This window comes from Nerophis lumbriciformis, linkage group LG26, assembly GCF_033978685.3.
Source record: "Nerophis lumbriciformis linkage group LG26, RoL_Nlum_v2.1, whole genome shotgun sequence".
Classification (NCBI taxonomy): domain Eukaryota; kingdom Metazoa; phylum Chordata; class Actinopteri; order Syngnathiformes; family Syngnathidae; genus Nerophis; species Nerophis lumbriciformis.
Window position 1 is genome coordinate 23,627,501 of NC_084573.2, and position 12,318 is coordinate 23,639,818.

Genomic DNA, 12,318 nt, shown 5'->3' on the forward strand with positions numbered 1-12,318 from the left:
CATAGTACAAATATGTTTATAAAAAATCAAACATTTGTGAATGATTTAAATGATTATATTTCAGGATTATCATTTTAGAAGGATGGGGAAGACAACAAATGCTATTTTTCAATTCATCTTTTGAATTGTATTCATTAGAACTACAATGTAGTACAGTAATATTATTTATATATCGTATTTTTCGGAGTATAAGTCGCACCGTCTGAAAATGCATAATAAAGAAGGAAAAAAACATATATAAGTCGCATTTTTTGGGGAAATTTATTTGATAAAACCCAACACCGAGAATAGACATTTGAAAGGCAATTTAAAATAAATAAAGAATAGTGAACGTTATATGACGCATAAATAACCAACTGAGAACGTGCCTGGTATGTTAACGTAACATATTACGGTAAGAGTCATTCAAATAACTATAACATATAGAACATGCTATACGTTTACCAAACAATCTGTCACTCCTAATCGCTAAATCCCATGAAATCTTATACGTCTAGTCTCTTACGTGAATGATATTATTTGATATTTTACGGTAATTTGTTAATTTCACACATAAGTCGCACCCCCGGCCAAACTATGAAAAAAACTGCGACTTATAGTACGAAAAATACGGTAGAGGTTTTAATACAACCTTACATCATGATAATACATGTTGACATGTTGTAGCTGTGTCAGCAAATTTGACAGCCGTGTAGCATCCCGGATAGCGGCTAACGTCCCTCCACAGTGCAAAGCCACTTCTCAATCAGAAATTCTTACAATTATCATTATCACTGACGGACGAGGAATACACTACACAATGAAACCTCTAAGCTAGAGTGCTAGGATGTAAACAAAGACGAGTGGATCAATACTAATATTGACAGTAATGATACATGGTCGATACTACAGTGTTAGGTCGATATTTTTTGTTATTGTTTACAAACTCAGAAAATAAGGACTTTAAGGGCAAAAACCAAAAGATTTAAATCAGTGAAAAGAAGAAAATAATTGTGATATTTAATTGATATTGTTAGCCCCTATCGTGTTATTTTGTCTGATTATGATTGTGATTGAATCATTTAATGATATTGAAAATTTGAAGTATCAGCACTGGTATGACGATACTGCCTCTGTAACTACTTGGTATTGGATCGATATTCAAATGTGTAGTATCGCCCAAAACATATGTCAAGTATCAAAGTGATTAGTACATTTGAACAAAAGTGTAAATAGAAGATGTTACAACAGGAAGTAACATGTAAATATTAATAATAGTTATGAGAAAGTAATACAAGAGGAAATTATGTAATGTTACTGCATACGTTTCAAAATACTTCAATTATAATTTTTATGAAAGACATTGTGATGTATATGGTTATATCCAATGTAGATTTCAGGCCATCTTTACTTGCATGTTAAATGTCCTGTTTCCTGTTCATTAATACACTTACCAAGCCAGGGAAATAAAATGTGAGAGTGGAGAAGATGAAGTCTCTCAAAGTTTCATATGGAGTGTTTTTGGAGGGGAGTGATGTGGAAATGTCAACAAGGCTCTGGGGGAGAGGGGATATGTTTATGAAAGTCCATAAATATGATGAACTGCTGCTCTCTTCCAGACCAAATGTTTCATCTGCGGCATCGGCAACGACTACTTTGATCGCACACCTCACGGCTTTGAGACGCACACCTTGCAGGAACACAACCTGGCTAATTACCTGTAAGTGCCTCACGCTAAAACACCCGTGTGTGTGTGTGACGGCTAACTGGCGTTCTCCTCCGCAGCTTCTTCCTCATGTACCTCATCAACAAGGACGAGACGGAGCACACAGGCCAGGTAAGTACAGGAAACACTAAGCAGAGGTGGGGAGTCACTAAGTTACTTTTACTTGTCAGAGTAGTTTTAATGGAACACTACTTTTACTCCGTTACATGTCATTATAATCTCTGGATGAAGGCTTGCAAAGATGCAGGCACGGTCACATGACTCTGTTTGACCAATCCAACGTAAGCACTTGTGTTGGAGTTCATTCCTCCAATTAAAGGCAGCATGGCATTCTACATTATTTGCGGGCGAGGAGGAATAAATCCTTAGTTAGTGGTATCATGCCACACAAGTACATACGTACATAGAAGTATTTTCAAAGTTTATCAAATAGAAACTCAGTTGTTTAATAATTGTCAGCATGTTTCCAAATAGACGAGGCCAGCACATCCTGGCTGTTTGTAAGCAAACAAAACCTTATAGAAGACTCTTTTTGACACACAATGGAATTAATACAGAGTAAAATAATGTGTATGTAGACAACATATGACTTAGACATCTAGTTAATTAATATTATTCACAACATCATTATTCATATTTTATTTAGTGATGTAAGAAATAAAGATCAAATACAACTCGTAATTAAAAATAATTCACTGCATAGTTTGTATTAACATGAAATAGTCAAACAATTGACTAAAAAAACCAACTCTTTTTGTATGTTTCTGTTGATCCTAATAACCACAAGTGTCATGTAAACACATTAAATCATTACCAACAGCAGTGTAAACTACTACTTATCTGTTACATCCACAATTTGAAAGTTACTAGCGCTAGCTTGTTAGCATGCTCTTCTACTATATTTACCACAATCGCCCCCTGGTGTACAGGAGGCACACTGCGTATGGCCAACAGTCACATTAGAGATAAGAGCATGTAGCTGTGAAAATAAAGGCAACTGAATTATTTGACAAATCAGACTAATTTAATGCATCATGACGGTATACATCTTTAATGATTATTTTCAAACTAGCAAAAAGAACATTTATATACGTGTCTGTGGAAATGTCCACATTTCAGCTTACAAAAATTCCACTAAAGATAACATGCTGCTAATACTTACTCTTAATCAAATAATTATTTTGATGACTACTTGTACTTGAGTACAAACCCACAGTGAATCGTTGAGTTGTATATAAAAAAAAGTGATGTTGGTGTGAAAAGGTCTCAGCCCACTTGATGAGTTGCATAAGTGGAGTTTGCAGCAGGAGGAAACAAGCGTGGGTTACATTTGTTGTTGTTGTTGTTGCTTTTACCTTATTTACTTCCTTAAAATAAGTTTTACTGCCATCCAGCTGCAAGTAAAACATTAATAATGTGTGTGTGTGTGTATATATATATACTCCAAGCTGACGTGATTGTTATCCACTATTTATTAGGTTTGTTTTCCAGCACACTGCATGTCACCTAATCTGCAACAATTGAAATGAGGAGATCCTGTTTTACTTCTCATATTGAAGCATGGAGGTAATGCGATGAAATCAGGAGGCTGTGCCGTCTGATGGCATGTGAAAATATCACTTTACTGAAACACCACGCCGTGTGTGATATTAAAACTCTGCTTCATAATGTTGCCAGTAGTGAAGAAGGCACCTTAATTCAAGCATCCCTCCAGGATGTGACACTTTTCAGCACATTGTGGCCAATCAAATTAATGCTAATCAACAAATTATGTTTGCTTCTTGTATAACAATATTAACTATTTATGGCCAAAAGGAACGATTGTTATCTACTGCATATTTTACACTTACTGTGCATGCAGAAAGTATTCACAATGCTTCACGTTTTCCTCATTTTATGTTATGCATACATGTATGTGTGTATACATTACTTGTGTGTACCTAAGTATACCTATACATGTATAGGTATGCGTATGTACACATATACACGTGTGCATACGTATACACTTAAACATACGTATGCGTGTATGTATACACGTATTCACACATGTGTATATACGTGTACACAGATGTGTGTAAATGTGTACACATTTACACGTGTGTACACACGTGTACGTGTGTATACACACATATATATATATATATACACACACATATATACATATATGTGTGTGTATATGTATATATGTACATATATATATGTATGTATATATATGTATGTATATATATATGTACATGTATATATATGTGTGTATATGTATATATATGTACATGTATATATATGTATATATGTATATGTATATATATATATTTATATATATATATATATTTATATATATACACATGTACATATATATACATATACATATATATATACCTATATATGTATATATATATATATATATGTATGTATATATATATATGTATATATATATATATGTATATTATATATATATATATGTATATATATATATATGTATATATATATATATATATATATGTATATATATTATATATATGTATATATATATGTATGTATATATATATATATATATATATATATATATATATATATATATGTATATATATATATATATATATATATATTTATATATATGTATACATGTATATATATGTATATATATACAGTATATGTATATATGTATGTATACACATGTATTCATACGAGTGTATACGTATGTGTTTGTGTGTATACATGTACAAATACACACATGTGAATACGTGTATACGTATACACGTATGTATACATATGCATACGTGTGTATGAGGGGCCGTTAGGGACATTATTCAGAATAACCTCTTACATACACTACTGAAATGCTCTCACATAAACAACTGAAATCTTTTTCTTTTATACACACTACTGAAACACTCTTATAAACACTACTGAAATGCTCTTACATACACTACTGAAATGCTCTTATAAACACTACTGAAATGCTCTTACATATACTACTGAAACACTCTTATAAACACTACTGAAACACTCTTATAAACACTACTGAAACATTCTTACATACTCTACTGAAACACTCTTATAAACACTACTGAAACATTCTTACATACACTACTGAAACACTCTTATAAACACTCTTATAAACACTACTGAAACACTCTTACAAACACTACTGAAACACTCTTATAAACACTACTGAAATGTTTTTGTCTCACGCACACACACCTGGAATTATTTTTCACTAGTATGTATAAACGGATTTCACCTGTGTGTGTGTGTGCTTTTTACACGTCCGTGTGAGAGACAACAATTTCAGTAGTATGTGTGCAAAGATTTCAGTTATGTGTATGAGCGCATCTTACCAGTGTGTATGCAAGCATTTTACCAGTGTGTGTAAGAGCATCTTACAAGTGTGTGTGAGCGATGTTGCATTCCGGTTCCGGTCACCAATAATCCCCGCCCCTTTTCAGACAAGTTTTTTTTTTTTTAAAGCCAGGTTGTTGACAAAATGTCTGCCGACAAGTAGCTTAACTGAGGCGGGAGCTCCACTTCATAATTTGAGGGCTTCAGCGGAGAATATAAGAACACTTTCAATGCAACAAGGGTCGCCCCTGCAGGACGCGGCACCTGAGGCAGGTTCCCCTGCAAAACAGGCTAATTTGTACTTTTTGTTTGACCTAATAATCATTGATATTGGAAGTATGTCACATGCTCACATTTTAGCATAACAATACTTGGTTTTACATCCTAACATTAGTATAGTAATATTTTATGCTAGCTAATTTGTACTTTTTGAACCCAATAATCATGGATTGTATTTTACTTCGCGACACTTGAGAAGTATGCCAGCACAGCAGCAACAATATTGTGACATGGTTCTCTGACGGCAGGAGTCGTACGTGTGGAAGTTGTACCAGGAGCGATGCTGGGACTTCTTCCCGACCGGAGACTGTTTCCGGAAGCAATACGAGGACCAGTTAGGCTGACGACTGAACGTAAAGAGGAAAGTTGACGGTGGACGTCCAAAGTGTTTATGCAAAGTTTTCTTTTGGTTTTGACCTGCATTGCCTTTTCACCCGCTCAACTCCTTCTTGTGGAACTTTGAACGTTTGCCAGATCTTTCTTTGATGGCCGCTCATACCTGCCTTTTCAACTTGAATCACACGTGCCTTATCACAAACTATGCACAAAAAAAAAATTAGGTTTGTTGTCACGCTTTAGCTCATTTTGTGGCTTTCAGAAAAACAATATTTGTTGTATAAAATCTAGAAGTGTTGCTCAGTTTGGTTTTATCCTCCTGCCCGTCTGAACTTGTTTCCACGTTGAAGAGGCAAAAAGACCACCATGTTGATGCTGTTTCATGGAAACCTTCAGTTTAGGAACATCTTGTAGTTTGAATAAAAGGAAATCAATAAAAGTAACTGAGGCAATAAAACGTCTAATCAGCTTCTTCTGGTGACTAAAGCCATTTATCTGATCAAGATAGACTTTCACTTTATAGGATAGAGCTCGTCCGATACCGGCCTACATCTAAAATCTCTGATACAAGCATTTGTGCAGCGAGCAAGGAATGGGTACCGGTCACTCCAGCAGCACTGAGAGCGGACTCAGCCAAACTACCTCTAGGTAATGTTGCAATTTTCAATACCAACAAAGAAATTGACTCAAAAAACGTAAGTAAAGTAAGGCTCCACTATATCAAAAATGTGCTAGCTTGATGCTAATATAGATTAGCCTTAGCGATTTTACATGGCGATTTGTTAATGAAAACTACAACCAAGTTGCATGTTACAATCAAACAGCTGGTGCGTAATAAGTACGATACTTACAGTGGTAACACTTCTCAGGGCGCAACAAAAGACTACAATCAGCAAGGACTGAACTGACTAGCCAACACACTATCATCTATACACTACTACTACTCGGTCTTGTAACTACTTATGAGACTCAGAAATGTTATATTAAAACAAGATACCACATTTTTAAATGTTGCAATAGAAAATTAGATTTTATCATCAAAAACAAGTACCGTTTTTTTCGGACTATAAGTCGCAGTTTTTTTCATAGTATGGCCGGGGGGTGCGACTTATACTCAGGAGCGACTTGTGTGAAATAATTAACACATTACCGTAAAATATCAAATAATAATATTTAGCTCATTCACGTAAGAGACTAGACGTATAAGATTTCTTGGGATTTAGCGATTAGGAGTGACAGATTGTTTGGTAAAGGTATAGCATGTTCTATATGTTATAGTTATTTGAATGACTCTTACCATAATATGTTACGTTAACATACCAGGCACGTTCTCAGTTGGTTATTTATGCCTCATATAACGTACACTTATTCAGCCTGTTGTTCACTATTCTTTATTTATTTTAAATTGTCTTTCAAATGTCTATTCTTGGTGTTGGGTTTTATCAAATAAATTTCCCCAAAAAATGCGACTTATACTCCAGTGCGACTTATATATGTTTTTTTTCCTTCTTTATTATGCATTTTCGGCAGGTGCGACTTATACTCCGAAAAAAAACGGTAATAGTTACTAACAAATACCGACAATTGGTATCAGTATCGTTTCGGTTCAAATGTGAACGGTACCCCTCCCTACCTGTAGCATTTTTACTTGTCCAAATCTGGACAGCCAGTTAGAAGCTAAACATCCTGCAATAAGGAGCAGGCAGCTACACAACGGCTAAGCACACAAGCTAGACGTATAATAACTATTGAACAATATTGCAGATAAAAGAGCACATTCCTCCATATAAACAAGTATCAAATAAATCTAGTTGCATATTACTTACACGTACAAAGTCTCCAACGCAGAAGCTTTGCAGAAAACCTCCAGTAAGAAATGTGTCCGCATCTTTCGACTTACTGAACTTTTTCGACCACTGGATGTCGGCAAAAAAACAAATGACCACACCACTTCAACTTAAAGACAGCATAAATCTGCCGTAAGGTTAGTTTGTCATTGTTTGAGTAATGTCACTTGATCAAACCTTTTCTAACATTTCACACTACAAAATAAAAGTAAAGTATTGTTAAACATGTTATCGTATCAGATTATTATCGGTATTGTATCGAGACACTCCTACTTTAGGGTACTTTTTAATTACATTTCTCAAGAGCGATGCTTTACTAAAAAATTGTATTCAAAGTTCAAATGATGTTTTTCCATTATTATTAATATGACCCATCTTAGTTTCCCTGCAAAAAAAAGCGCTAACATTTATAGGAGGATGCTATTTTAATGTCTGGACTCGCTTTACAGTGATCCACCTGAATCAAAGCGGATGAAACTGCATTTGAACATCAAGTTTACCAGACATAATTCTTATTTTGAAATAAATGTGACCAAAATAAAACATTTTTGCTGTTTTCATGATGACTATGGTTTGAAGTAGAATATGCTCTAATGGATGGAAGCAGATGTAAAGTGTTGGTAAGCAGAGCAAAAAAGAATGAGTGTACCTTCATCCTGGATGTTGGTCATGATGGTGGAGGTCAGGAGATCATGCTGTCCAGCCAGTCCTCCAAGTCCTCCTCCGTCATGTCCTGCTTGACAGGAGCAGCCTGCTCATGTTCCACCTCCTCCCTCGTCTCTTCTATTGGCTCCTGGCTCACAGCGTGGCACTCTGAGGAAGTATGAGATGGGATGAGATAGTTGATGGAGATGGGCTGCAGTACTTGGCAGTGACCAGCAGAGGCGCTGTTGATTCAGTCTGAAGAAGACTTGTGGGATGCATTACTTTGCTTCACACTAATCTATAGAGTTATGTTAGCAATTAGCATACTAATTGCCAGATAGCGATTAGCGGCCCTAGCTGCTAGCTATTTAGTGTCCAGCTAGTGATTACCGTGCTAGTTGCCAAATAGAGATTAGTGTGCTAGTTGGTTAGCATTTAGCAGCCCAAGCTGCCATCTAGTTATTGGCAAGCTAGTGGCCAACTAGTGATTAGCATGCTGTTGCCAGTTAGCCTTTAGCAGCCCTTGCTGCCAGCTACTAATTAGAACGCTAGTTGCCAGCTAACAGTGTGCGACTGGCAAACTAGAGATTAGCGTGCTAGTTGCCAACTAGCAATTAGCACGCTAGTGGCTAACTAGCGATTATTGTGCGGCTTGCATTGCGCGGCCCTAGCTGCCTAGTAGTTGTTAGAAAGCTAGTGGCCAGCTAGTGATTAGCATGCTAGTTGCCAGTTAGCGTTTATCGGCTCTTGCTGCCAGCTAATGATTAGTGTGCTAGTGGCCAGCTAGTGATTAGCATGCTAGTTGCCAGAAAGAGATTAGTGTGCTAGTTGCCAGCTAGAGATTAGCATGCTAGTTGCGAACTAATGATTAGTGTGCTAGTGGCCAGCTAGAGATTAGCATGCTAGTTTCCAACTAATAATTAGTGTGCTAGTGGCCAGCTAGAGATTAGCATGCTAGTTGCCAACTAATAATTAGTGTGCTAGTGGCCAACTAGCGATTAACATGCTAGTTGCTAGTTAGGGATTAGCATGCTAGTTGCCAACTAATATTTAGTGTGCTAGTGGCCAACTAGCGATTAACATGCTAGTTGCTAGTTAGGGATTAGCATGCTAGTTGCCAACTAATATTTAGTGTGCTAGTTGCCAACTAATAATTAGCATGCTAGTTGCCAGCTAGCGATTAACATGCTAGTTGCCAGTTAGTGATTAGCATGCTAGTTGCCAGAAAGAGATTAGTGTGCTAGTTGCCAGATAACAATTACCATGCTAGTTGCCAGGTAATGATTAGTGTGCTAGTTGCCAACTAGCGATTAACGTGCTAGTTGCCATTGAGCATATAACAGCCCTAGCTGCCAGATAGTTATCAGCAAGCTAGTGGCCAGCTAGAGATTACCATGCTAGTTGCCAACTAATAATTAGTGTGCTAGTGGCCAGCTAGAGATTAACATGCTAGTTGCTAGTTAGTGATTAGCATGCTAGTTGCCAGCTAGTGATTAGCATGCTAGTTGCCAGCTAGTGATTAGCATGCTAGTTGTCAGAAAGAGATTAGTGTGCTAGTTGCCAGCTAGAGATTACCATGCTAGTTGCCAACTAATAATTAGTGTGCTAGTGGCCAGCTAGCGATTAACATGCTAGTTGCCAGTTAGTGATCAGCATGCTAGTTGCCAGAAAGAGATTAGTGTGCTAGTTGCCAGATAACAATTACCATGCTAGTTGCCAGGTAATGATTAGTGTGCTAGTTGCCAACTAATAATTAGCATGCTAGTTGCCAGCTAGCGATTAACATGCTAGTTGCCAGTTAGTGATTAGCATGCTAGTTGCCAGAAAGAGATTAGTGTGCTAGTTGCCAGATAACAATTACCATGCTAGTTGCCAGGTAATGATTAGTGTGCTAGTTGCCAACTAGCGATTAACGTGCTAGTTGCCATTGAGCATATAACAGCCCTAGCTGCCAGATAGTTATCAGCAAGCTAGTGGCCAGCTAGAGATTACCATGCTAGTTGCCAACTAATAATTAGTGTGCTAGTGGCCAGCTAGAGATTAACATGCTAGTTGCTAGTTAGTGATTAGCATGCTAGTTGCCAGCTAGTGATTAGCATGCTAGTTGCCAGCTAGTGATTAGCATGCTAGTTGTCAGAAAGAGATTAGTGTGCTAGTTGCCAGCTAGAGATTACCATGCTAGTTGCCAACTAATAATTAGTGTGCTAGTGGCCAGCTAGCGATTAACATGCTAGTTGCCAGTTAGTGATCAGCATGCTAGTTGCCAGAAAGAGATTAGTGTGCTAGTTGCCAGATAACAATTACCATGCTAGTTGCCAGGTAATGATTAGTGTGCTAGTTGCCAACTAGCGATTAACGTGCTAGTTGCCATTGAGCATATAACAGCCCTAGCTGCCAGATAGTTATCAGCAAGCTAGTGGCCAGCTAGAGATTACCATGCTAGTTGCCAACTAATAATTAGTGTGCTAGAGGGCCAACTAGTGATTAACATGCTAGTTGCTAGTTAGTGATTAGCATGCTAGTTGCCAGCTAGTGATTGGCATGCCAGTTGCCAGAAAGAGATTAGTGTGCTAGTTGCCAGCTAGAGATTACCATGCTAGTTGCCAACTAATAATTAGTGTGCTAGTGGCCAGCTAGAGATTAACATGCTAGTTGCTAGTTAGTGATTAGCATGCTAGTTGCCAGCTAGTGATTAGCATGCTAGTTGCCAGCTAGTGATTAGCATGCTAGTTGCCAGAAAGAGATTAGTGTGCTAGTTGCCAGCTAGAGATTACCATGCTAGTTGCCAACTAATAATTAGTGTGCTAGTGGCCAGCTAGCGATTAACATGCTAGTTGCCAGTTAGTGATCAGCATGCTAGTTGCCAGAAAGAGATTAGTGTGCTAGTTGCCAGATAACAATTACCATGCTAGTTGCCAGGTAATGATTAGTGTGCTAGTTGCCAACTAATAATTAGCATGCTAGTTGCCAGCTAGCGATTAACATGCTAGTTGCCAGTTAGTGATTAGCATGCTAGTTGCCAGAAAGAGATTAGTGTGCTAGTTGCCAGATAACAATTACCATGCTAGTTGCCAGGTAATGATTAGTGTGCTAGTTGCCAACTAGCGATTAACGTGCTAGTTGCCATTGAGCATATAACAGCCCTAGCTGCCAGATAGTTATCAGCAAGCTAGTGGCCAGCTAGAGATTACCATGCTAGTTGCCAACTAATAATTAGTGTGCTAGTGGCCAGCTAGAGATTAACATGCTAGTTGCTAGTTAGTGATTAGCATGCTAGTTGCCAGCTAGTGATTAGCATGCTAGTTGCCAGCTAGTGATTAGCATGCTAGTTGTCAGAAAGAGATTAGTGTGCTAGTTGCCAGCTAGAGATTACCATGCTAGTTGCCAACTAATAATTAGTGTGCTAGTGGCCAGCTAGCGATTAACATGCTAGTTGCCAGTTAGTGATCAGCATGCTAGTTGCCAGAAAGAGATTAGTGTGCTAGTTGCCAGATAACAATTACCATGCTAGTTGCCAGGTAATGATTAGTGTGCTAGTTGCCAACTAGCGATTAACGTGCTAGTTGCCATTGAGCATATAACAGCCCTAGCTGCCAGATAGTTATCAGCAAGCTAGTGGCCAGCTAGAGATTACCATGCTAGTTGCCAACTAATAATTAGTGTGCTAGTGGCCAGCTAGAGATTAACATGCTAGTTGCTAGTTAGTGATTAGCATGCTAGTTGCCAGCTAGTGATTAGCATGCTAGTTGCCAGCTAGTGATTAGCATGCTAGTTGTCAGAAAGAGATTAGTGTGCTAGTTGCCAGCTAGAGATTACCATGCTAGTTGCCAACTAATAATTAGTGTGCTAGTGGCCAGCTAGCGATTAACATGCTAGTTGCCAGTTAGTGATCAGCATGCTAGTTGCCAGAAAGAGATTAGTGTGCTAGTTGCCAGATAACAATTACCATGCTAGTTGCCAGGTAATGATTAGTGTGCTAGTTGCCAACTAGCGATTAACGTGCTAGTTGCCATTGAGCATATAACAGCCCTAGCTGCCAGATAGTTATCAGCAAGCTAGTGGCCAGCTAGAGATTACCATGCTAGTTGCCAACTAATAATTAGTGTGCTAGAGGGCCAACTAGTGATTAACATGCTAGTTGCTAGTTAGTGATTAGCATGCTAGTTG

At 37.7% G+C, this 12,318-nt stretch overlaps 2 protein-coding genes across 2 annotated transcripts in view; one reads left to right on the top strand and one right to left on the bottom strand.

The window, feature by feature from the left end:
* ryr3 (ryanodine receptor 3) overlaps window positions 1-8,005 on the top strand; it is a 307,276-nt gene extending 299,271 nt beyond the window's left edge. The window contains exons 104-106 of the mRNA XM_061987153.2: window positions 1,599-1,699; window positions 1,765-1,816; window positions 5,572-8,005. Coding sequence (XP_061843137.2) covers window positions 1,599-1,699; window positions 1,765-1,816; window positions 5,572-5,667 — 249 coding nt within the window. The 3' untranslated portion in view covers window positions 5,668-8,005. The remainder of the gene's footprint in view (window positions 1-1,598; window positions 1,700-1,764; window positions 1,817-5,571) is intronic.
* The window catches only part of aven (apoptosis, caspase activation inhibitor), a 108,738-nt gene that overhangs the window by 847 nt on the left and 95,573 nt on the right, over window positions 1-12,318 (bottom strand). The window contains exon 6 of the mRNA XM_061987152.2: window positions 8,156-8,319. Coding sequence (XP_061843136.2) covers window positions 8,189-8,319 — 131 coding nt within the window. The 3' untranslated portion in view covers window positions 8,156-8,188. The remainder of the gene's footprint in view (window positions 1-8,155; window positions 8,320-12,318) is intronic.